Source organism: Physcomitrium patens, chromosome 24 (assembly GCF_059467195.1).
Source record: "Physcomitrium patens ecotype Gransden chromosome 24, ASM5946719v1, whole genome shotgun sequence".
Lineage (NCBI taxonomy): Eukaryota > Viridiplantae > Streptophyta > Bryopsida > Funariales > Funariaceae > Physcomitrium > Physcomitrium patens.
Genome location: NC_143433.1, coordinates 3,049,960 through 3,075,961, shown reverse-complemented (window position 1 = coordinate 3,075,961; position 26,002 = coordinate 3,049,960). Strand labels below are relative to the sequence as shown.

General features: G+C 39.1%; 3 protein-coding genes, 1 long non-coding RNA gene and 1 other non-coding gene across 7 annotated transcripts; 2 read left to right on the top strand and 3 right to left on the bottom strand.

The window, feature by feature from the left end:
- Positions 1–5,193: 5,193 nt before the first annotated feature.
- On the bottom strand, positions 5,194–7,148 carry LOC112276489 (large ribosomal subunit protein uL4). Its single transcript, XM_024507866.3, has 3 exons — positions 6,350–7,148; positions 5,746–6,104; positions 5,194–5,433 (listed from the first exon to the last, which is right to left on the bottom strand). Exons 1-3 carry the CDS (start codon positions 7,083–7,085, stop codon positions 5,317–5,319), a joined length of 1,212 nt encoding a protein of 403 aa, XP_024363634.2. The 5' UTR covers positions 7,086–7,148; the 3' UTR covers positions 5,194–5,316.
- A 919-nt stretch (positions 7,149–8,067) lies between these two features.
- LOC112276490 (tRNA(Ile)-lysidine synthase, chloroplastic) lies at positions 8,068–9,885 on the bottom strand. Its single transcript, XM_024507867.2, has 2 exons — positions 8,463–9,885; positions 8,068–8,336 (listed from the first exon to the last, which is right to left on the bottom strand). The coding sequence occupies exon 1, from the start codon at positions 9,883–9,885 to the stop codon at positions 8,521–8,523; it is 1,365 nt and encodes a 454-aa protein (XP_024363635.1). The 3' UTR covers positions 8,068–8,336; positions 8,463–8,520.
- On the top strand, positions 8,525–10,772 carry LOC141044886 (uncharacterized). Of its 2 annotated transcripts, none has more exons than XR_012216650.1 (2): positions 8,525–8,664; positions 8,905–10,772. It is a non-coding gene; the product is annotated as an uncharacterized LOC141044886 (long non-coding RNA). The 2 variants fall into 2 exon arrangements; XR_012216651.2 differs by having other exon boundaries at positions 8,548–8,686.
- On the top strand, positions 10,611–10,769 carry LOC112277071 (U1 spliceosomal RNA). The gene has a single exon (XR_002968251.1). It is a non-coding gene; the product is annotated as a U1 spliceosomal RNA (small nuclear RNA).
- A 5,134-nt stretch (positions 10,773–15,906) lies between the features above and the next one.
- On the bottom strand, positions 15,907–25,447 carry LOC112276711 (protein MICRORCHIDIA 7). 2 transcript variants are annotated; one of them, XR_016500482.1, is made up of 21 exons: positions 23,332–25,433; positions 22,670–22,744; positions 22,222–22,256; positions 21,856–21,934; positions 21,517–21,609; positions 21,185–21,269; positions 20,827–20,902; positions 20,408–20,536; positions 19,972–20,070; positions 19,685–19,786; positions 19,277–19,438; positions 19,018–19,113; positions 18,714–18,765; positions 18,417–18,528; positions 18,225–18,301; positions 17,813–18,042; positions 17,561–17,666; positions 17,199–17,341; positions 16,905–16,980; positions 16,604–16,747; positions 15,907–16,441 (listed from the first exon to the last, which is right to left on the bottom strand). XR_016500482.1 is itself a non-coding variant. In XM_024508288.3 (21 exons), exons 1-21 carry the CDS (start codon positions 23,735–23,737, stop codon positions 16,376–16,378), a joined length of 2,403 nt encoding a protein of 800 aa, XP_024364056.1. In that variant the 5' UTR covers positions 23,738–25,447; the 3' UTR covers positions 15,907–16,375. The 2 variants fall into 2 exon arrangements, 1 of the variants encoding a protein (XP_024364056.1); XM_024508288.3 differs by having other exon boundaries at positions 17,601–17,666; positions 23,332–25,447.
- Positions 25,448–26,002: the final 555 nt, after the last annotated feature.

Genomic DNA, 26,002 nt, shown 5'->3' with positions numbered 1-26,002 from the left:
AATTGAACCCTTTTTCAACAAACAATAAAAAAACTAGAATCCTTAAAAGAATGGGTCAAGTGGATGATGGATCTCTACTTGAATGTCTAATTGATAGTCTTAATGAATGAACAAAAGAGTAAAAAATTTACCTTAGAAAGATTGCTTGGGCAAGGAAGCCTTTTGGTACCGTATCTCTACTTCTTCATTTTAGATGTGCCATTATATATGATAAAAAATATCACCTATATAATTGAGGATCTTCATCTCTCTAATGGTAACAAAATCTATAATTAATTCTTCACAAACAATACAACCCTCTATCTCAAGAGAATCCCTAAGAACATACAATGCTCATTTGAAGTGCTTGAATTATTCTATGTAATCTTGGGCTTAATGGTCAACTGAAATAAGATAAGGGCTTTGTATATCAACAATGAGTTACGGCTATGAAATAAAAAAAAGATAAGGATCTAATATAGCTCTTTTAAGGCACACATACAAATTATTTAGGCTTTACATTCAAAGATGACATAATCTAACACAACAAGGATGAAGATGTAATGGACCGAATTTTCAAGAACCTTGCAACATGATTCAATAAGAAACTATCCCTCTTAGCTAAGGTACTTGTATCTAACTAGATCATCATCAATAGTATAAGATATCTTACCTTGTGCAATAACATCCAACAAAAAGTATTGATGAGGATAAAGGCACTCATTAGAAACTTTGAATGGGCCGACAACCTAGATAAGAAGATAAGAACTAGAGTGACTTAGAACAACACAACAATCTCAATGATCTAAAAAAAAATCAAGATATTTGATCCTATAAGACAAATAAGAGTATTCTTGGCAAAGATTATTTCAAGGGCCTTCATGCTAGAGATGGAGCCCTATAAATCTTTCATTCTATACAAAATAAGAAATATATAACTCTACAAAAATGGAGACTGGAACAATCATGTGAGTTGGTTATTTATGGCTCCCAAAATTAAATTTTAAGGCTAGAACTTATGGCAAGTGATATGGATGGCATAGATGATGATCAAGAGGAGACTCACCAAATTACTTGGAAACACGTAGGTCAAGAAGATAAAGCAATCCTTATATTTAAACAAAAAAATTACTGTAGAGGACAACATGAGCCTAGGAGCAAAAGCCAAATCTAAATTTCATACTTAGTCCATCAATGGCATCAACAAAGTAGACAATATATATCACAATATAAGATACAAATGGCAAACTAATCAAATACTAAAACAAAAGACAAGGTCCAAGAAGATAGAAACATTCATGTAGATAATATATACCATGGTAATATAAAAACTTATACAATCAATCACATTGACGGAGGAGAAGTAGGTCACAATAGGTAGCAATGCATCAATCTACCATATAATAAGACAAGGGACTAAGGACTAAATAAGCTTACAATATGTAATAAGAAAATAAACAAACAAGCTCATCAGGATTGATAATCACATAGCAATTTTTGCACAAGCAACTGAAAGAATGAGAATCTTTATCAAAAGCCAACTAGGTAAGATGGTGGAATTTAATCCAACCAACCTTCTAGATGGTACCTACATGATATAGATGCAAGAAGTAGATCTAATAAAGAATCTCAAAATTAATCTAAAAGAATAGCTATGGTACAAGCAAGGATCAATAGCAAAAGAGCCACTATTCAACTACACAACAAAGAGGGGATATAAACCATCTTGGTGCAACAATGCAAATAGATGGCATTTGACAAGAAGATGGAGTATCAAGAATACTTTCTACCTTAACAAACTCAATACTTGGCTAGTTTGTAGCATCTATGACTCTCTCATAAAATCTTTGCAATAGTATAGCTTCTAATTGTAGAGGGTCTTTCTATGAAAGAATAGAAGTGTAAGATTCAACAAGAGAGGCATTATAACTTATGTATTGGCCACACCTTAGAAATAGCACAGCATATATTTTTTGTATTTTTATAGATCACGACAACATGAAACAAATACATGACTGTCTGAGGGCTTATGGACTTGGCCACCCCCACCATCACATAGCATTCTATGCTCCATGGTACATTTTTTATACTTTCTAATAATATAAATGTATAGGAAGTAAGTATGTTTTGAAAAGCAAACAGTTTATGCTCCATCATTAAGAATATACCTTAAGACATCCTAAGTTGTATAATAATTTGGTATGTATGGTACTAAAAGTACAAACATTACCTCAGAGAAGACTATTTCTACCTCAATATAGTGCTATACTACACATGGCAAACCATAGTATAGGTAGCTATAGATGCATAGGCGAAGCTCCAAAATTACAAATACTATTGCTCATTCGAGCACCACAATAAAATAGAGAATAAATTCACGAAAATGTAGATATGATCAAACATCTTTTGCGAGGTAATATGCCTACCTAAATAGAAATATTCTTCTATCTCAACAATACTAATACCAACTGCCTATCTATTACTACTTTAAGATGAAATAAAAAACAATGACTTGCCTCAATGAAGCATAGAATGTAGTATGCCCAATGGCGACTCAATCACAATTTCAGTGCCCTACAATTTCATAATGATCAAAAGAAAATGTCACAAATATAAGGAAGCAACTCACATGAGCAATGGCAGATGATATCATTGTAAAGATCATGCATGATATTGAATCCTTAGGAGAAGATTGCTTTAGTTTGGTTATTTATCACAAGACAAGTAACTAGATTAAAGTTCCAGTGGTACAAATCCAAAAATGCATGTACATTTTAACACTCACATACAATACATCACACATCAAATGATAACTGACCACAAATGTCTTAAGTACTATCAATAGAGAATCCAAATATTTGGACCTAATCATGTATCAAAAATCTTACGAACAATCCTTAGATACCTGAATATATCCAAAATCCCAAAATACGACATTTAGGATTCCAAAAAAATAAAAATAAATAAAAAATAGAACTTTCCATTTGATATACTTTGCTTGCCAATGTAGACTAATTTATTATAAAAAAATTTAATACTTTTCTATATAAGCCATTTTGGCACATTTCAACTTAGATGGTAGAGCACTCACTTAGCATGTAAGAGGTATAGAGATTGATATCTCACTTCTCCACAACTTCTATAGCTTAGTTGGTTAGAGTGCCCATTAAGTAAGTTGAAGATCCTAAGTTCAACTCTCAATTGAAGTAGCTATTATTTGTTTGAGTATCCTTATATGATTGTTGAATCAATCTTCAAAGAAAAGTGCACTACTATGCTTCATTATGTATATTTTCTTTATCAATATGTTACAAATTATATGCATCAATTTTAGGTTGTTTTTACTTGACTTGTGTACTTAACATTCTATTACACTTTAAGTAATCAATCTATGTCAAAATTAATATGTAAGATAGAACAAGTTTCATATTAATTCTTTGAATTGTTTAACATAGTAAGATTTTATTTTATGAGGCATTTATATAGTTTTTTATATTTTCATTAATAAATATCTTTTATTACTTATTTTCAATATGCAACATAACTCAAGAATTATATGCTTTCACATTCAAAGGACACACAATCAATAAACCTTCTCTACAATCTATCCCTTATGAAACTTTATCATAAAAAGAATATATAAATTATTAGTATTAATTGTTCAAGGATGTTTTAGTTGCACTTTTGTCTTCTTTGTTAAACAAGAAGTTTTTATGTAAGTACATATTTTCATCTATCCAAACAACTAGATATTAATTCATGTATTTATGTCCAAATGCAATGTAAATATTTGCAACAAAAGGCACAACCATGTAGAAAGTTAAATCCAAATTCTATTTACTCTACAAATTTCTTTTGCACCTTAAAAGTATAAATAAAAAATTAGAAAAATAGTAATAGAAAAATGGTAGAAAACACTACCAAGACTGGCCAAATTTCGTGTCTGGTGAATTAGAACAGGGACAGATTGCCATTCTCTGTATTTGAGTTCATCCGGTCAAACATCCACACCCACCCACTTAAATTATATTTCTCTTTAGTTCACATCAATGGCTTGCGTTCATATGCAAGTTCCAAGACATAGCAAAGGTCCTCTAAACCGGTCATACTTGGTAGAAACACATCCTGAGCAATTTTTCCCAGTAATCATGTACAAGTGCTTCTCACAACGATCTCGGTTAAATGCATGGACGCCTGTCGTGCTGAGCAGGACTTGAAACTGCGCGGGCAGAGCCCACATGATTTCTAGTCAAGGCCGATTTCCACTCCGTCACGACAGTTAAGGTGGTAACGACCTGAACCTATAAATGCGATTTGCTCTAAATACAAAACACAGAATAATTTCGGTTTTTATAATACAAGTGCATGTTCTGGTAAATTTATACAATTCGATGTAGATATTTACCTGTGCACATTTTGTTAATATTTCAAAGAAGTGGACGTGGAGACAAGCCCAAATACTACAAACAATCTCTAATCAATCGTTTGGATGAGATAGATTCTGGAGCAGATATTATTTATGTATAACAAAACACCGCGCTGCACGATTGGATAACATGAGCAGGGCTAAATCTAAATAAAGCTATATACTATTGTAGATTGTGAAACATAAGAAAGCTCTATTCTAGGGTTGAAGGAATTTAGAAAGTTTAATGAGAAGTACGATATTGTTGCCAGCGAAGGCGAGACCATTTCGAACCAAGCCCTGCTTCATCATTTCAATTTTCTACGTCAGGTCATGTTTTTGTACAAGCATGAGGTTGGTAAGCATTTCCTCACTTAGACATCATACGGGGTCCTCTCCTCAAGATTTGTTTCCAGGCAGGGTGTAGATTGAGAGGAAAGTTATAGAGGTTAAGCCCAACTTAGAGAAAGTGACATGTTTCTCTCACCACTTACATTACAACCGATTTGTACCAAAGATTTTTAATGGTAACTGAATGCTTCCGGACTGCACTAGTCCCGGAACACATGCAGATCGTAGTTTACTGCTAGACATGATGGTGACTTCTCAAAACAGGCTACTCCAAAAATTCGTTTAATTTCGAACAGAGACTGCGCTTAGAGAAGAGAAGAAAATTTTCGGACATATTGAAGGTCTCACCTCATGTATTCGAAGCCAGCATGAATTAGCACTTTCTAACCTACATACAGGAAAAAGGACCAAAACGATTGACTACATCTCGATATCCATCAAATCAGTAGCCCGCGTCAAAAGTTCTAAAGTCCAGACATGGTTTCATTATGAGCGCGCCCATACAAAAGTTACCGAAGTTACTCTTGACTCGGGCAAGAGTAACATCCAGTGAACGTGACAAGAAAGCATCAAGTCTGTATTCACTGAGAGACGCCCAGCCACTTAGTGAAGTTCTCGAACTCCGTGTATTCTGAGTCAGAAACCATAGTCTTGTACCATGAAGCACCCTGCTTTTTGATCAATTCTTTCTCCTCGGGCTGCAAGTACAATAAAGCACTGAGAGTCACGACAAAGCTTTGGAAGCGAGAAAAACAAGCATGGAAAACCATTGTATGCAGAATGAAACGCATGTAGCAGAATAATTCCCATCAGGCATGAACTCAATTTGCTTAAATCAACTTCTAGTTTACTTTTCCTTTGCATCACCAGCGATGAGGCTGATTCGATGGAAAATGAACGTGAACGCAGACTTGATATCCAAGGAACATATTATCTGAGGTGTAAAACCCCATCATAGAAAAATTCAGGGTTTGTTTCACCATTTCAAAAATAAGAGAAAAACACGATACCTTAATCTGGGACCTCTTGCTTTGCAACTTCTCGGCTTTAGCCTTGGCCTGTCTCTCCTGAGCTAATAGCTCCATCCTCCTGGCGGTCTTAGCATAGGGGTTAAGCTTCAGAAGAGCTCCCAAGTTCTTCAACGGGTTCTTCTTCAATGCCCGTCTCTTAGTGTCAGACTTGGTCGGGCGAACGACGCTCTGAACCTCGTCAGAGTTAATGATTCTACCCAAGTCGGGGTTACCCATGATGTTGCGAGGGAGACTGTAGTTCTTCTTGAGAAGGGACTTCTTCTCTTGGGTGCCGTAGATAGAGTCTAACTTCTCAAAAGCAGACTTAGTCCAGACGATAAACCGTCCAAGATGACCACCTACAAGTGCACAAACAAAAAACGTTCCCTTGAACTACCGATGCACATTGATGTTGAATCTAGACTTCATCAGAACATGATCCCCAATCCACAGATTTGTAAACATAGGAATTAAATGAACGTCAACTCGGGAATGAAGAAGCATGTGGAAACGGAGACATGCGAAAGCGACATCTCATAATGATGCCTCAACCCTAACCATCCAAAACCCTCATGATAAATTAGGGCTCCCTATCAATTCTCACCTGGTGCGAGCTGGAGAAGGTTCAATCGGTTGACCGAAACAACCTCAACACCAGGAATGTTCCTGAATGACTTCACAAGCTTGGCCCCCTCGGTACCGTAGACAACCAGAGGTCCACGGCGGGAGACGTACCTCCTGTTCCTCATCTTACCCTTACCAGCCCTAATGGCATGGCTCGCCTTAACCTTCTCGACATCGGTATATGCACCTACGCTCTTCAACAACTTAACAGCCAAAGAAGTCTTCTCAATACCCTCTGCACCATCGCCCAATACCAATGGAACCTCCGGAACCTGCTCGATCCTGTGACCCCTAGCTAGCACCAACGAAGGAACCGCTGAAGCGGCCAATGCGGACGCGATAGCGTACCTCTTCTGATTTAGGTTCACCTTCCGGTGCCAGCGGCGCCAGATCTTCGTGGGCGCGAACATGCGTCCGCCTCGGCACATGTTACCGAAAGCTCCCTGTCCGGCGCGGTGCGTTCCACCTCCTGGGACCCTTGGGATACGAGACACGGCGCGCCCGGTACCCCATGACTCTGCGGACGTCTGATGACCAGCCTTGGTGCTCACAGCGTAAGGCTGCCTCTTGTTCTTCGCCAATGCGGTGTGCACAGTCGCAACCACATCAGGGCGAATTGGTGCCAGAAAAACGGCAGGCAGAGTTGCCTGGGCACCCTTGTCGGCCCCATCGACGCCCTGCACAGTCACCAGAGGGCGAGCCGCAGCTGATGCCATCGTGGATAGTTGTGAGCTCCGAGCTCGTGCTGCACCTGAGAGAGCTGCAACCACGAACGGTGCGCTAGTAAAAAGACCTTTGACGACGCTAAGCTCCCCCTCTTCCCCTCCCAGAGACCTCACAGCCAGATTAGGGTTTCTGAAGCATGAGATATCGTCACCCTCCATTTTAATTCTCCGAATTTCCCGAGCATCGATCTCTGCCGTCCGTGGCCGTTCCCACTACTAACACGTTCCCAATGATGTAATATCCTCGTCAACTCAAGGGAAATGGGCGTTAAACCCTAATTCCTGGCATGTTGAGGTGATTGTGCCCGAAGCAATGGATTTGACATATGTTTTTTTATGTTAACTGAGCCTAGACTTGTCTCGTTCTTTTTTTCATTTCGACGATCTCATGAGTAGAATCACCCTCTATCAATGGTCCATTGATGAAGGTGATTCATTGGCTGTTTCCTCCATGAATCAAGACACCAACGGTCTTTGCATTAATTGTGTGGTAAACGTGAATGTCAACATTTCATTCCAACCGTTCCTTTCCTCGATGATTGTTTTATGGCTCAAACTTGAAAAGGATCATGATGAGTCTATTTGCCACAGATGCCCTAACACTGAGCTCCAAGCATACCGGGGGCAGCACTGTAAACCTCAAGAGGTAGGACTGTTGCACATACAATTTGACGGGTTCCGTGAGCGAACCGATTCGGACATTACAGGATGCGCCGTGGAACTCTTTCAAATAGAGAAGCTGTAGGAATTCTTTGCTTCGTAGCGAGAAATTCATGTTCAATGTCCCTGGCGACAATTAAGCTACGCAAGCAATTCAGACAATTTCCGAACTTTGTAGTGCAGACTTTAACGAGGGGTTACTCACTCGCTACTCCTGTACTGTTTCATGTGAAATATTCGACGTATTTTTAAAAGAAAACTGAGAGGAGCTTTTGGTGAGAAGACATCTGCTCCAATGCATGACGGTCGCAAATTGTTTGAATTTCTTATCTTAAATTGATAAAATAAAAATTGGTATCAGTAGTAGTACGTAAAAGCTTTTGGTATGTATCAGGATCCTCACTCTTCTGTATGCACATTCTCTAAGATGTGACAAGCTCCTTCGCAAGGGTACGTACTCGGCCGATGACTAAGGTCGTTAATTTTCTGGAGGCTGCTTATCACACTTTCATCCTGTAGTGGCACCATCAAATGTTTGTCTTTGGCACCCACTTTACTCGCATCGTGTCATTGTCAAAATACCTACGCCAGCAATTTAAGTGCGGGCAATCACAGAGGAGAAAAATGCGATAAGGGAACAATAAAATGCAAGAATACAGAAATCAGTGACAGAAAGAGAGTCGAGTTCGGAGTGAAGTAATAGCGCACTTGGTACTCAAGTGATTTGTTGTAGCAGAAGCATGTGATGGTCGTGATGTGAGAGTAGTTAAATTTGCTTTGTTCGGGTCAAATGGAAGTAGGATTTCAGTAACTTCACCGAGGCATTTCCTGGCAATGCGAGGCTAACGCCATTGGATGCACTGCGGGAGTCACCTGAGAGGGAATAAGCAGTTCGCAAGCGCTCCACATGGTCGAACCCTAAACTCCTGCCAGTAAAATTCTCAACAAATTGTTTGAGCACTCGACGTTGCAATGCAACAGGCAGGGATTGCATGATCATAATGTCGAGTTTTCTCCCATCAGCGTCCTCAGTCTCCGCCTTCTTCAAGATGTTATTGCAAATGCTGTCGAGATACTGTTGTTCAGCATGGAGGATTTCCGCACACCGCGCTAGGGACTTGTCCACTGAGTCGTTAAAATTCTCTCGCAGGTAGGGGAGGAGCTGGTGACGGATGCGGTTGCGGTCGATCTCGAGCGACATGTTGCTCGGATCGGGCCACAGAGGTAATCCTAAGAGGTCGCAATATTCCCGAACCTCTGTTCTTGTAAAACCCAGGAGAGGTCTTACGAGGGCAACCTCAGAGCTACCAACTTCGACCATTTCTCCATTCGGGGCTGCAAGTGACGAAACGATCTCAGTTGGAGCAAACGCTGTGCGTTGAGAGAGCGACAGCAAGGGAGACAATACGCGTCTCCAAGTCAAGGATTGCAAACCATGGAGGCCGGAGCCACGGAAGAGGTTGTATAGGAGAGTTTCTACCCGGTCGCTCGCAGTATGGGCTGTGACTATAGACGTAAATCCATGTCGAAGCGCTATCCTTTGTAATATGCCGTACCTCCACGTCCGTGCAAGTCCTTCACTGGGGACAGGCGACGTGGTCACTGCTTGATAGTAATTTATCCTTAAGCTTGCTGCAACCTGTGAAATGTGGGAACCTTGTTTCCGGGACGACGACGACCACCGGTGGTCGCAATACACAACACCTAACAGCCAACCCCATTGATCACGTAGGCTCGCCAGCATATGAAGAAGGCAAATAGAATCTTGACCACCAGAGACAGCAACAAGTATTTTCTCTCCAGGCCGAAAAAGATTATGCTCGCGAATTGTCTTCGACAAACGCTGACTGAAGCCGTGCTTAATTCGTGCCTCGGATACATTCTCTGTCGTGGTAATATTAGGGCTAGGATTGTCCAATAACTTTGACCAGTCAGTAGGACCCTCTCCTCCCCCTTTTGCAGCTGCGAACAGCTTGCTCTCCTTGAAGGATACTTTTACATTTCGACGGATGCAAAGTTGTTGACTGAATTGCAACTGGAGGGGAACGCAGCGCACAGAGGCTTTTGCAAGCGACAAACTATCCAATCCCGTTGGAATCAGCATTCCAGATGCTCCTGTGCACATCAACATTTCCCCCTATGTATATCCTGCCTAGAAGCTGAACCAATTCGCAAGAGCACAAACCAGATAAGGACAGTCTGGTGGTTACACAGCGAACAGGAGCAGTAAGGATTCGGAAAGCTTCAAAAATTACACGGCAACGGATGCAATTGCGGTCGCCATGGCTTCAAGAACGCAACGTGACGGCCAGGATTGCAGCCACTTAAGACCCTGATGATTGTTGAAATTCTAAACAAAAACCTAGATGAACTACGAGTGACATGAGGTACGCGCATCACACACCGCAGCATGCTGGATTATGACAGGAGTGGAAAACTTGATACAAGACTCTTGACCAAAATCCGTGAACCTGAAAAGCCAGGCATTCACTGCGGCTGAAATTTGCCGACATTTTGCTAACAACAATCCTCGAAAAAATTGAAGTCCTCGGCAACTGAAACTCCTTCAAAACTGAGAAAACAAATGACCAGTGAGCTAGTGCAACTCACAAAACCCACCATGGCAGCCCTAGGAGATCACCCAACATTATGCTGAGCCTCGCCTGACACAGCGAGTAAAAAAGATTGCGAAGCTCCAAGTGTGGAAGAGCATTCGGGGAACGAGGGAATCTCCGCCATGAGTCTTTCAGGAAAAGTTCACCTCGCAGCAGAAAAAACTTTGTTATATATCCCATACCGTTAGGTGAGTCAAGGTACAAGTTCAGGCTACAAATACTCTGAAGAAAGCTGGGTTCTTCACTTACCTGGGCGGGGTCGATCCATGATCCGGAATGTGGATGGCCTAGCGGAGCCTGCCCCATTGCACTTCGGGCCGGGTGACTCTAGTATCTTCCTACGGGAGGCATACACGTCATAATTTGTGGCAGAGGGGGCTCGCGTACGCGCGGCCCCCACCAAGTCAAATACCAAAACCAGGACGATTACTTTTCTGTCTAGTAAGGTGAACATTAGTACTAAAGAAACTGTAAAATTAATTTTCTCAGTAGGACCTCTTCCAGAATGTTATTAGGTTCTACTTGGGATTTTTTTACCGTACTGTTCACATTCGTGAAGTTTGTTGAAGTGTAGTACAGGCAACATTGATTCTTTCAATGTTATTATTACTGTTTTATTATTATTATTATTATTATTAGTTTTTTTGAAATAAAGGTAATGAAAATAATTAATTTATATGATATTATGAGGGTTACAAATGGACCATCTTGAATAGTTCGGCTATATATTGTATCATATATTTTTATCTGTAGAATTTTAGATTTAGTGGTGAAAAGTTACCTCTAAACAAATGATTTCAGATATGTTGATTGTGAAGTTGTATATTTAATGGTTATCAAATAAATAAATAAACAAATAAAAAATAAGAAGGCAAAATCCTACAAATCATTTGCCATCATTCATATATTTGATCTAAGTCTATCTACCTATCAAAAAAAGAAATTTGTAAAAAATCATGATGTTAAACCTAAGAATTCCAAGTAACACAAAAATCAAGCAAACAAAGAACAGGACATCCTCTCAAAAATATGTTTGTTTTTAAATTCAAATTTTTTCCAACTTTGGACATGTACCAATTAGAAATGATATAAAAATTTGATGCACAATTTCATAATAACTAAAATATTCTTCTGTTTTAAATTGAATCTATCAACTTTATAATTTGAATCCCTACATTGTTGATACAAACAAAGTTGGTGAATCTAATTATATATAACTCTTGCTTGTATTTGTGATGATTTTTGACAAACCATCTAAAACCACTACTAGAAACTATAAAAATAAATAAAAAAGAAAAGAAAAAAGAAAACATTATATATTTGTAATTTTTATATTGATATTCTACTTTTATATCTTTATGTTGGTCTATCATATGATATGAAATAGAGATTCTATAAATAAATTATTTTTATTAAATAAGATAGTTAAAGCATATCTATATTTATCATTGAAAAGTAAAAATCAAAATTTTATTTTTGTAATTTGAAAACCTTATAAACATTCATCATTTTTGGTGATGGTTCTTTCACAAAAAGAAGATTTTATTGTCTTCAAATTTCTATTTGAAACCCACAATAGCTCTTTTAATAGATATACATACACTAATGAAACTCGTGCCATTGGCTACATTTTTATGCTCATTTTAACACAATATATTGGTTTTTCCACAACACATATCATGTATAGTAAATATTCCGTCTGCTAAAATGGTAGGCCTTTTTGAAGAGGGACTAGACACATTGATTGAAGCAAGTGTCTTGTTGCTAGAGGATAATTTGTTGCCACCTGCAATATTTCTATTACTTTTTTCAGCCACTAAATAAAAATATATATTTAAAAATTGTTTGATCACTACAATGCTACTTTTGATTTTTTTGTGATAAAAAAGTTAGTTGTTGTCCTAGTAAGTATGAACTTGTCTTTCTTTGTATATTTGTACTTCCAAAATTAATTGTGTTTTTTAAAATGAGATTTGGATATGTATGTGAAACTTATGCCTTTGAGTAACATAGCCACATCATTTCAACTTTGATTTAACCAATTCTGTTGAACCAAAGTTGAGAATATAATGAAAACAATGAAAAAAATACTATACAACCTTGTTTCAAGAAAAAGACAATTCTTGAAAATTGACAATAGTATAAACATATTAAAGACATATCGAATTCCACAATTTTAAACTATTGTGCAAGTTGCACTCTGAATAGGAAACAAATCAGACATAGTAGTACACCTTGTCCATCACATTAAAGAAGAGTGTTGGCAAATTTAAGATTAGCCACACTAAAATTACATGCTCATAAAAATAAAGTTCATTGAAGTGCCACCTAGTCTGTCCACATTCAAGTCTTGTATAGGTCATAAGCGGGACTTTGCCAACAACATAACCATCATTAGACAAATAATATTTAGACAAACAATCTTCGTTCATATTATTTTGCTTTTACAACTTCCTTTCTTTTTACAACTAAATTTGCAGTAGATTTAATCTGTCTACCAAATTATATGGATTGTCTATGCTTAGAATGCCAAATATTGATTATTTTTATTAGAGTAAAATACCTTTGACAATCAATTTAAACTTTGATAATGTTATGGAATATTCACACTTTTTGAGAAGAAAGGGTATATAATATTTAACTTATTTTGGTAGTTGTTTAGTAATCCACTTCAAACATGACAATTGATTTTATAGATTAGTTTAATAATTTGAGTTGCAACTAGAAGTTGGTAAACAATTGTTGTTATGTGGTGAGATCAATCAGGGTTGACGTAGCAATCTGTAGAAGATGATGTCTACAAAGACATCTTGGAGGAGAATAATGGTTGGTACTGCTACTAAATGTGGAGCAGTATCCAATATGAATTTTAGGAATAAATAATGCAGTTATGTTGACTACAACAATAATATTGAGGATTATACTAGAGACACTAATGAGGGTCCAGAAAATGCAACAACAAAACCATTTCATAAAGGGAGTTGATATTTTTTAAATTAATAGCCTTGCAAGTAATCCTAACTGCCTAGATATAACTTTGCCCCTAAAATATGAGTCTAGTTTCTTTACAATTGGTATTTTCACAGTAAAAAATAATGTCTTGCACATCCAATATTCCATAGCAATGGACAAATGTGCACACACAATGCATGTGCTTTGAGATTTGAGAGAGTTAGTACCTTGTAAATTGGTTGTTTGGAAAAAACTTCAATTTTCTTTACATGTTACGAAGACATCAAAATATTCTTAGAATATTCTATTAGGTTTTAGAAGGTTTTAGAAGGTTTTAGAAGATTTTAAAAATATTCTAAGAAGAAGTCTAAAATATTCTAAAAGATTCCAAAAGGTTCTCAAAATATTTTAATAAATTTTAGAAAGTTCTAAGAAGATTAAAAAAGTTATTTAAAAAACTTCTTTGGATTGTTTTATTTTAAAGCAACATGGAAATATCTTGAGAAGTTTTTAGGATTGTTTTTTCTTCATGCAACATGGAATTTTTTTGAGAAGCTTCTTAATATCTAATATATATTGGAGTTGAGGCTAAAGAGATCTTCAATCTCAACAACACATCTTTTGGAGTTCTAGTTCATCTTTCTTGGTATTGATCTATATTTATTTGGTTTAATCAAATTCTTACTAGTTTTTCCATTGAAATTCTTTTGTTCAACTTCTTATTCAATCTTTTGTATAATATGTCCATGACATCACATTGTCTTCTATGGCTATGTGTAGGTTCCATTGAAATTCTTTTGTTCAACTTCTTATTCAATCTTTTGTATAATATATCCATGACATCACATTGTCTTCTATGGCTATGTGTAGGTTCCTGCAATCATCCAACTACAAAGATGCAATCCACAAAGTAAGAAGTAAAATAAACAAGCACCTTTTTTGTTACACCACCAACTTGTACGTTGGGCCATACCTTATCTCCATTTACATTTGCAAAGGCATACTTAGGGATTGGGCTTAGATTTGCACCTTGAAAAATCCAAGCCCAATCCCTAAGTATGCCTTTGCAAATGCATAATATATGATTGTAATAAGATAATATAGTATTCTAGTCTCTTAATATAATAAAGACCAAATATTTTTTATAGTTTTCATTGTGGTACATATTATAGTAAATCTACATAGTAAATATCATTATTGCATTTGATATGCAAGTCTCCTCTCGAGGCAAAAAGAATGAAAAAAACACATACTCTCTCTAAGAATTGTATTTTTTTATACTTTTTTAATATTTTTTTTATAAAAATTTTGTTAAAAAAAGGCAAGTCAAATTACAACTAATAAGCAGAAAAAAGAGAAATTTACAAATGCAAGAGATATTACCAATGACAATGTCGAACATAGATTGCTTTAGAAGATAATTTTACATAAGGTAAGGGCAATGTTGGGTCAAATCAAGTATAAAGTTTTCATCAGAATTGAAACAAAACTTGAATTCACATGGCCTTAACAAAATCTATATAGAATGTAATAACTTGGAGTGATTTATGAGAGTGATTTTTGATTTTGAGAGTTATATAGAAATAACTTGGAGTGATTTTATGACTAACTTAATTATTTTTTCCCTCTCTACAGATTGATTTAGTTGTAGGATTTAGTTTAAATTTTATTGAATTGGATGGTGTTCCGGATTCGTCTAGGTTTGTGTTCAAACAATCATGTGTGATTTCGTTCAGTTTCCGTGGAACTTCACAGGTGGTCGCTGTTGCAGTGTATTCGGTGCCACAGCTGATCGACACGGTGGATTGTTTCACAACTGTATTGCTTTGTTTCCAGCTTGGCAAACGCTAGTTAAGGTTGGAATGTTATGTTGGAAAGGGTTGCAACATTTCATGTCAAAAAGTCGGTCCAAAAGCCGAATGACAATGGAAAATGCACGTCTTTGTTACCAAGTCAAGTTCTGTCTCAGATATCCAAATAATGTTGCACAATCGATCTCAACGGATACTGTAACGACGTACGCTACAACATCGAATGGTGCTGCTTGCACAAGATTCTGTCGCACGGATGATGGGGGAGATATAGTGTGCAAAAAATGCAGCAAATTTTGGAGGTGGAACGGTCTCCACCACCTAGAAACCACACTTCTGTGGCTTCATTGGTGTGAAGATACTATGCTCCAGAACCCAGAACGACTTTATACTTTTACCTGCAAAGGTATTGCAGGTACTGGTCGTCACAAGGATGCATATCCTGTCATTGAGGGGATGGATCTTGTCGTTTACCAATGCCCAGGTGTACCCCCCACATCATTAATGTAGTACATCTGAATTGAAGACAGGTGGTAGTTAGGGCTGTACAACCCAGCAACTCACGGCCACTCACAGTCAGGAAGCAGCTTTGTGCTGTGTAATTTCTCTTCTTTCTGACCAAAAAAGATACATTGCTCAAACGCAGTTCACACAGGTGGAAAAATAAACCTGTGCTCTCAATTCGACGATGCAGTGTGTTTCGACCGATGTCTCGCTCAGTTGAGTGCGCATTGTTTGACAAAATCATACCTCCGAGGTTTTTGTGGAATGCACTTGCTAGAATCCATCTTTTATCTAGTGTAGCATGATCAAATACCGACTTATGAGAGGAGTATTTGTGGATTGTACATTGAATGAACTCTTTCCAAAGAGGAAATGCACTCTAGAGAAATGTGATAATGACTAGCCTAAGATTCGACCAAAATTCTAACAGCAGCTTCTCTAGTTAATCATCTCGTACATCGGAGTTGTAAACCTCATTTAAGAATGTTCAAGCTAGGTTCGAACAGAACCAAATTTCCACTGGTCTCGACCAGACGCTCATTTCTGCGAACGGTGTCTAGAACTGCAAGAGAGGGAGGTAGGAGTTGTGTCTAAACCTCATTCAGCCGTGGAATATAAATACCACGATGAATATGCTGAATAGACCGGTTGTTAGCTATGGGTGTACCAATGTGGTGATGCGAGGCACTAGATCCTGAAGTAACTGTACAAAAACCTCAAACCCACACAGAACATGGACTCAACACCTAGAGAAACGCAAGCGGTGGTTCTCGGATTCTAGCTCTCGCACATGGAGTAGTGCGACCTGTTGCAAAAACATCCCTCTTGTTAAAAAGCCAGAAGTTGTAGAACGACACTACGGGATCAAACGCTAAATGACAAAGACTTATCCTAAATGCCACGATGATGGAACCAGAAAGAAATCATCAAAAGCCGTCTAAGGTTTAGCCAAATAAAATAAACTAACCTTGAGTTTTCTTCTCATCTCTTCATCGTCACTTTCTCGAAGCCTCCGCTCTTCTTCCAATGCAATATGCAGACTATCCCGTTCTCGAATGATTTTCTCTAGATTGCGCCTATAAACTGCCTGTTGTTGTTCCAAGTCTAGAAGCTGTTCTAGCCATAGAAATAACATTAGGTAAGGTATTCACGTTCATCTAAGAGAACACTCGAATTAATATCATTAAAAAGTAAATGTACCAGGAATTAGAAGTACAACAAACACTCATCTGCATAAACTTGACAGTGAACAGTAGAAAATATTTTACCTGAGCCTCTAATTTACGATTTCGTTCAATTTCAAACATCAGACTCTGTTCACTTGCCTCCTCCAGCCTCCGGCACCTTGAGGAAACCACAAAAAAATCAGAGGTCGAGACTTGCTGATATGCGAGTTGCACAAAAATGCGTAAATGTAATAGAAAGCCAATTAATTTTTGAACATGGAAATGACGATAGGTAAAGCTAGAAGAAACAGGCATATTTCAAAAGGTCTAGTATTCTGTAAAAGAGCAGAATAGATCAAGAAGTATTTTTAAAAAAATTTGCTACAGAATTAGAACCTTTCTCGGATTTGCTCATTTTCATCTTTTAGTTGCTTCAATATCTCCAATTCCACCAATGGCCTATGGCCATTCGAGGTTACTGGCCGCTGCTGCACTTGTGGAGGAGGAGCAACATCTGCAGCAGCAGCCCTTCTAACAAACTGAACCACAGACAATTAACAAGAGTAAAAATCTCAAAAACTGCGATACATTTCTCCACAGGTTTCAGTTTCATGTGCGAAGAAATAACAGCTTAAATCTTGAAGGGGGTACTTCATTGCATATGACCGATAAACACCTGATAGATACAGTTTCCTTTGAACAAAATTCTGGCAGTTATATATATCCGGAAATTACAATTCAAATAAAAACACACATACTGACGCAGCACGAGGTCAACATGTAGAACAACGACAATACCATCCTTCCAAGATCCTCCAATGACTTCCGGCTAGGGACAGTCTCCTTAGGACCAGGCTCATTATTCTGTTGCAGCACAGGAATTACTAGTTAGCAGATAGCATCAATGAGATGCCCCATCATAAGAGAAAATGATGGGCGTGGCGCACTCTAGAAGCAACTGTAAGTCTGACTTTGCAGAAAGAAGGCAGGACAGAAGTTCTCGGGAACACCTTAACCATACAGGTGCCGTTGTTGAGAGATCCACTTCTAGATATCGCAGAAGCTGGTTCGATTTCAAGCCTTAGTCTTCCTGACGTTCCCTCTCCATACGTTCGCAAAACCCCTCCAGTTCTCCGTCCTTCACTCATTGAGTTGGAAGGCAAAGAGAGGCGTAATTCTGCGTGAGGGTCCGAAATTGGAGATGACATTGTTGAACCTTGACCCTTGTTCATAGCGGCCTCTGTAAGTGGAGGAAGATTACCAGAATCAGTACTAAAAAGAAACACCAGTAAAAAAGAGATTATAATGCGCGAGCACGCGCACTGGAGGAAAGTACATAATTAATACAGTCCACGATACACAAAAAACCAAAAAATTCACATCCAAAAAACTAGCTCTTGAAGTTAGCATCGTGAAAAGTACCTCCAGGCACAAGGGCAGGTGGTAAGCTCCTCTTAATCTTTTTGCTCACATAGCCCACCTTATGGCAATTATTTGCCCTGTGGAGTTGCAAATCCATGAATGTTAGAGATAGCAGAGGTAGCGAATACTTGCAAGAAAAGTTTCCATAGTCAATAGATGACTCGAGCTGAGCTGAAGGATAAAGAAAAGCACCAATAATTCTTCTGCATCTGCAACAGGCGAGACTCTAATCGTGACAGGACGGTAGTGCGCTCAAATCCTTGCTTGTCATGAGCAGGTTCCACAAAGTTGGCTTCTAAGACTCCTGTGAAGGAAAAAGAATTGTTACAGGAAGCTCACAAACATGATTGAGGAAATAACTTTCAATTACACTAGATTGTGGTACTCAACAACACGATACAGTATTCAGAAATCATGAACATACATATCGATTCCTAGAAGAAAGAATTCATTCAGATTCCCAGTTCTCTCAAGGAAGCCATCGCTTACCTATAATACCCCGCCCATCACTGCCAGTACAATTCCAAATTTTCCACAACGGCTACATAAAACATAAAAGAACTCATGATGTCATTATCAACCATCCAATTGATCATATGCTTGAATGCATTTGGATGTCAAATACCCTAAAAAAACAAAAGCTAGCATGCCACAGTATCACAAAAGAGGTTTCATATCAACAGAGTCTGAAATGAAGCAAAGACTAAAAGAGAACAGAAGATGAATGAATTGTATGCTCCAAATTGCAAAATATTGTTACGCACATGACAGAACATAAGAGTAAAATAATCACCTTAATTAGGCGGTTTTTGTGGTAAACGTTAAAACCCTGAATGTTTACATGGTCTTTAGCATCTTTCACAAACCCAATGGTAACCACTGCCATCATCTGCGAATCACACATTGCATAATTTGTACTAATCTCTACAGTTTTTAATTAAACTTCAATAGCAACACATACACATTATAAAGGAAATAAAGTACAAGACAAAAGAATTGTATGTGCACAAAATGAAATGGTATGCAAAAATTGCAGATGCGTGCAGTCTTACATCAGTTTCTTTGGTTACATGATCAGCTCCACTCTGTGGCCTGTAAGTGAGTTCTTGGGTAAACATCAGGTCATCTACAAGATTACGGTGCTGAACTTCTTGTCCTCGGAGCATAATTCTGAAGCCAGGTGGCATCCTCAAGTACAAGATGGAGACATAACTCTGCCACACCAACAAACGGCCATACATGTACATTTGCAATTACACACACTAACACACTCACTCTGAGTTGCTATTCTGAACAATGAAAAAGACAAAAAAAAGAAGTGGGGCACAGATAGAGACTACTGATAAATCCCCATACACGTTTCCAGCATTTCTGTGTCCCTTTGATTGATAATCGTACATTAAAAGCAAGATGTTAAAGTAAAAGAATCTGCTAAACATTGAACAGGAAAAGTAACGTACTCGCAATGAGTGACGGTAGGTAAGGTAATGACTAGAGTTGGGAAACCGCTGAGCCATTTGTATTTTTTTCTCGTCACGATTCGCTCCTCTAATTTGAATATCCTACAATCCCAAAAACAATTAGCGTTTTATTGCTGCCACTAGACCTGCGAAAGTGGGTGATACACAATGATGTTTCAATGATAGTGTGCATCTATCTGATATTCTATTAGCTTTCGTAATATCTGTGGTCAAGGATCTCTATATCGAGAGACTATAGTTCAAAAACAGGCAGCTGGACAACTCACATAGGGATCTGTGTCAAAGTCTAGTTCGAGTTGGCCTTGATCGTCCTCCCACAGATTGTACAGAACAATCTTTGTCCCATGGTCCTTCATACCTGCAAACTGTTGAGGTAACAGACAATAAATAATAACGTTCAATCCTGGTTTTCCTTCCACTCGTTATAGTTTCCTTCCTAAAGCATCCAGCGTGAGCTAGCCAATCAAACATGAAGATGCTGATGTGGCCGTGATAGGTAATGATGTAGAGGCACTGCTCTCTCGTTTCCAAAAGAAAGTTACATTATTCCTGCTTGCAACTGCAAGCGCATGATACTTCGCTAAAAACTGCAGTACAAATTACTCCTACGTGAGAGCTCCGTTCTTATAAATACCTATTTTTCACTCATTGGATGGAGTCAAACGAGTACGTATTCGATTCACAGCTAGAAAGTAAACAAACCTGGTCAAACAGTTCTTCCTCACTTGAATAAGGAGACCAGGACTGAATTGTTTCTAGATTGTGAGTCCAGTCGTTCAAAGTTGTCTTCATCATCTTCCACACCTCCCCATCTCCAATTTCATAATCAATCTGCACAAGTTCAGAAGCTCTTCTAACTTCGTTCCTCATATTGAAACTCTTTCATGTGTCGACATTCTTCACCACCCTTATAAACAGATAACAATTTGGCACTCAACCTCTTCTAAAATTTGGTCATGATACCAACACAGACGAGTAGAAGCACTCGTTTCTATATTTTCAACTCAATTTTAGCGGAAACAAAAGCTAATTCTATTTTCTTGATTCTTTCAGAAATTAACCACCTTTCAATATATGATGCATCAAATAAATGCATAAATACTCAAATGATAACAACTCACCATTGGAACAACTATATCATCATGTCCAGTTTGTCGTAAGAAGGTGAACGACAACAAACCGATACTCTGTGTAGCTCTGTCCGCCAATTAGACGAAGTGAGATCTTGTAAATAAAAGGTTTATGGCCCTCCAGATACCAAACAAATCTACAATTTCCACTTGAACGACACTTGATGCACTTGATTGATATAAATCAGACCGAGTTGTAGTATGTACTATTCAGACAAAAACTTCTGACACGATGAAATTAGTGAAGGAGTACATGAAAAGAATGACAGCTAAGTGGAAACAATCATGATTAAGTAGAATCTAAGAAAATGGTATCACGGTTGCTCAACTATCCAAGGTTGTGACAAACCTATGCCCATTGGAAGCACGAGATCGTGAAAACACAATCACATCAGCACCAAGCCGCATGGTACTTGTCTTGAAACCGTTTCCATCTGCAATTTCGAGCAGGCAAGGTCGTGTCAAGTTGAAGCGATTCACCTGAAAAAAGAAACTGATGCAGACTGGATTGCAAGAAATATCAGCATAATGCTGCATGACCACCTTGGAATGCCAGCAAAGAAAGCACTTGGAAATTTCAACTTCCAGAGAAATAAGATCAGGAAAAACTCTAGAGGTTAGTACATAAAGAGAAAGAAAATGATCTCAGAAGACATTAAGTTATGAAGAAGCAATTAATACATTGACCGATAGTGTTGGCACTTTTGCTCTTTGCAGAATAACCGAGGGACATGCACTGACGCATTCGATCGGGAGTCATCCCACCACCATCATCTGAAAGCCAAGTGTACAAATTAGTAGAAACGTCAGAAAAACGGTTATGAAAGCAATAATGGCTTATAGAGTAAGCATGACCTCATGAGAAAGAACAGCGAACTAGAGCATACTATCAACCAACGATATACTCACTGGTACAGAAGTTCGTAGATTGCTAGAGATAGTTCGAAACCACAATGTCATCAAGTAGTCAGAAAAAAACACTTCTCATTGTAGCATTATGTGTCAGCGAAAAGTGCACACCTTCAATGACAAGCATAGAGGAACGATTTCTGGGGTGCAATGACACATCTACGCTCACAAATGTAGCGCCATTAACAACCTGCAGGTTGTGAAAAATAATTCACACTTAGCCCCGCCGCCAATGAGGGACCAATTTGCAACATGATCCCGTAGAAGAAATGTGATTCTAGACAGGTACAATTTAGCTTGGTTGACTGAAGATACAACATCCTCCAGATCCTAAAATACTGTTGTAATGAGTAGCGAAATGTGTGCTATGTTCCTAGAGCAGATAGAGTTGCGCTAGTTGGTGCAGTACGAGAAAGGATTCCGACGACCAATAGCCAAAGATCATTGTTTTTCAGCTACTAGAAAGCAAAAATGTACCTCATCCACAGCGTTGTCCACTAGTTCAGCAACAGCTGCAAAAAGTCCAACCATAAGTTAGTAATCCACCTACAAATCAATAGAGCTCAAAATAACCTACCACTATAACACAAAAGAGGCCCTACTATCACGTATGCTAGCAGGTAAGCTTGGAAAAGAGCATGAATAATTAAAAATTGCCTGTTAAACTAACATCAATACGTGGCAGCGATGCTAGTGAGAGCTTTGCGGTTATTAAGGTTCTCCAGTTCAGCTTATGTTGAAGATATTAATTATCATGATGTATCAAAAAGAGATAGATGAAATTTTAGAGTACCTTCCAAGAAAAAAGTAAAGACAGAAAAAAAAAAAAAAAAAAAAAAAACATTAAAAAAAAAAGAAGCTGTTCTGCCTCCCAACTGCAACCCCGAACTAGAAAAACAAGAATCATGATGTGAGTGGAACGTACCACCAAGAGCCCATCTGTGGCTAGTTGCATTGGAGTGAAGAAACTTCGGATGAACCCTAACGTGGTCAATTGCACCTAAATACACGACACGAATTGGTAAAGTAATGGCATTTCCCCCTATGATCGAATGTTATGTGTATTTCAGTTCACTGACTTCATAGTGCAAGGTAAAACAATCTCATGACAGTTCACTAGTTAACTCTCAAAATCACGATTAGCTAAGTTGAGACACGCAGGAAAAACTCTTTCTCCAAGTCATTACTGTCACAAAAGAAGAGCTGCTGTTGCAACATTACATTATCCATTAACCTGATATATAGCGCCACAAATCTTAACGTGCACCAAAACATTCTCCTTCCATGACATAATTAAATGGTCTCGCATAAATGCCTGACGTAGATTCTCAATCAGCTTGAAAATATAAGGCGAGAGGTAGAGAGACGAAGTGAGGTACGAGGAAACTTGGATGAATTAGGTAGTCAAGAAAGAGCCCGAGAATTATTATTTTTAGAATAATGTCGACAGTAGGAATCACATACATAGTGGATGTCAAAAAAATAAAATCTCTGAGAGTTTAACCTCCCTAATTCTCCACGAAACATGAGATCGATAATATTACATTCATTCAAGTACCATCGGAATTATGTGGTACGAAATCTCACCTGCTTGTTGCATGACAATAGCAGGCTGACCTTCGTAGTCACCAGCTTTCCAAAACTGCTTGCAGCTAGCTCGAGTGCTCGCGGACTCATTGAGCGGAGGTTGAGGAAAAAAAGGTAGCGCAACCGGAGAAGATATGCTCTTGGTTTCATGACCAATGTTCAAATCCCCCTGCGACTGGTTCTTCAAATCCTCATACCTCCATTCGTTCAGTCGGAGATCATCTGAGGGCTCCAGCTTCTGCTTCTTCTGCAGAAAAAAACCCTCGCCCCAAGGGCTTTCAATGGGACTGCTTCTTTTGCCCAGTTCTTTTGCCTCTCTGGGGTCATCGCTGTTGGTACTGCTTGAACTAAGCTCATACACTTCTTCCACTTCTTCTTCCCTCTTCACTGCCCCTATTGCAGACATCGCTACACCTTCTCTCTTTCCTAATTAGGATGTGGCACAGTGGACGGAACTGGGCATTGCTTGCTAGAGCGAGCAGTACGGAACTCCGACCAGGTTGCTACCTATGTTCAGTAGGTGTTCCAAATTTGTTTCGTACCGCAACTGACATTTATCCAACTTGAAAGATATCCTTGCAGGTATTGAAGAATAAGCTATTCAAGCATAAAACAGGCAAAAAAAGGAAACAGCGTTAACTAGTACTGGTCTCACACTCCGACTTGTTGGGGTGAAAACATCATTGCAATCACAACAAGTGCTGATCTTGAAGTCTATATGCATTGCCACAGCACCAACCACAGCTAGCGACCAATGTTCCTTTTGATTCCAAATCGTGGAGTCCTTGAAACAATAAATATTTGCAGGAAAATCAGTCTAACTTTGGTTTGACATAATTCAATAAACCTCCCTCCCCTCAATTAAACCGTGTACTCTCCTTGCCCAAAGGAACTAGTCAGTCGATGCCAACAAGACCAGCTTCGCGAGCACCTGATGACATGCATCAGAAAAATCTCTAGAGAACCCCGCAGGGACCTGTGAAAGTCAAGGCGAGCCTACGTAGTGTGTGTACGGGAAACCTTAGAACTGTCAAGACATCACCGTACCAACTCCTCGTGACGAGTTTCAAAACTCTGACATACGACGCAGTAAGAAAAATATGGCTTGCACGAGTTCCAAAAGCTGCACTACGAGCGTTCCGGCATCGCCAGTCCATAAAAACACCAGAAGATCTCTCCGAGTGCTTTCCGTAAGGTGCTTCAAAACGGCAGCTTACCGGCTCCTAACAGCTCATATGTAACGCTGTTTTCACCGCTTCAGTCTAGGGGATTGGCAATAAGTTAAAACGACTTGGGCTTCAGGAGAATACAGCGTTGACTTCCATGTGCCAATTCAGTGTAGACCGACGTGCCACAATCAGGAAATACAGTGACCTCAGTAGAGCATATCCCTGTAACCTCCCACACCTCATGCTTTTCACACCTCGACTAACAACCAAAGCACAGCAAACGGGCCTTCACAGGGCCTGACCCCAACGCGTTGCAAGCTTAGCTTCAACTCAATCATTGTAAAATTTCGCGCATATCCAATACTATCTCAGGCTCCTTGCTCGAACAGGAGGATTCCCAGGCCAAGATTAACACCCTTCACATGCCGCATTTCCGACACAAAACGATGAGTCTATGCGCATGGCCAAGCAGCATTTCCACTTCAATTCCTTGCAGCTCCGCCCTCAAATCCAAGCCACAATCCGGCCATAACTCAATGCAGATACGTCACGCAACCGGAAGGAGAAACCAAAACGTAGAACCTCGGCTCCAGTGAAACAACTTCCACCAGAAACATGCAGCTCCAGTGCCCCCGACTCCATCTAGACCTCCGAGATTTCCCTGGAATTAGAATACCTTCAACGTACCACTCACTCCAACCCAGCACACTTACTTAACCCCAGCATAGCGACACCTCACAGCACACACACCCAAGCTTTTGCAACAAACCCTGAGCGTGCCGAAACAGCAGCGATACGGCACCAAATCAGCCACGGAATAGCTCTACAGCTGCGTCGCGACGCATTGCACACGGCCGCTGCTTACAACCGTGCGAGGCGGGTCAGCAATGGCCAGGGCAGCTCACCAAATCAATCGAGCTTAGTGTTTCATGAGAGGCCATGCCTTGAGAGAAGTCCGGGCCCATCTCCCGAGGTTTTATCAACAAAGACAAAGGAAGAAGATGAAGTTCCCACTACGTTCCCATTCCCCATGTCCGCCTTGTTCCCCACGGTGCTTTCCCCGTTCCCCACGGTTACTGATGTGACCGCTGGGCTAGACATCAATAATTGATCCCGTGCCCGCGTATTCAATGCCTTCGCTCCTCCTCGAACTCCATCAAAGCTATCGTCTCTCAATTTCCCTTTGCATTCATTTCAATCTGCAGCGTCTGCCAGTGTTGGACTAGCCTGAACTAAATTCCCAATCAATTCTCCTGTTATATCTTCTCCCTTGATATATCTCACCACAGAGCTTCATTCTTCAAAAGAAAAATAATTTATATATATAAACATATACAACAAATGAAGGGGATTCTTCAGTTTCTTCTGACACCATCCATGTCCACCATTTTTGTGGCAAACACCGAGTCATTTTGAAAAACAGGGTAAGTTTTACCTCGGAGCCGTTTGGGCTCCAGAGAGAGCTTGAGCACAATCTCAAGTCAACTGTCAAATGATAGAGA

Excerpts from the sequence above, each read along its gene's own strand:
- LOC112276489 (XM_024507866.3), bottom strand. The coding sequence starts at position 7,085 with ATGGCATCAGCTGCGGCTCGCCCTCTGGTGACTGTGCAGGGCGTCGAT. Across the intron at positions 6,105-6,349 it reads CCTTCTCCAGCTCGCACCAG|GTGGTCATCTTGGACGGTTT; the intron begins GTGAGAATTGAT and ends GTGCACTTGTAG. Across the intron at positions 5,434-5,745 it reads GCAAGAGGTCCCAGATTAAG|CCCGAGGAGAAAGAATTGAT; the intron begins GTATCGTGTTTT and ends TTGTACTTGCAG.
- LOC112276490 (XM_024507867.2), bottom strand. The coding sequence starts at position 9,885 with ATGTTGATGTGCACAGGAGCATCTGGAATGCTGATTCCAACGGGATTG.
- LOC112276711 (XM_024508288.3), bottom strand. The coding sequence starts at position 23,737 with ATGTCTGCAATAGGGGCAGTGAAGAGGGAAGAAGAAGTGGAAGAAGTG. Across the intron at positions 21,610-21,855 it reads CTCTATGCTTGTCATTGAAG|ATGATGGTGGTGGGATGACT; the intron begins GTGTGCACTTTT and ends CTTGGCTTTCAG. Across the intron at positions 16,748-16,904 it reads ATCGTAAATTAGAGGCTCAG|CTTCTAGACTTGGAACAACA; the intron begins GTAAAATATTTT and ends TGGCTAGAACAG.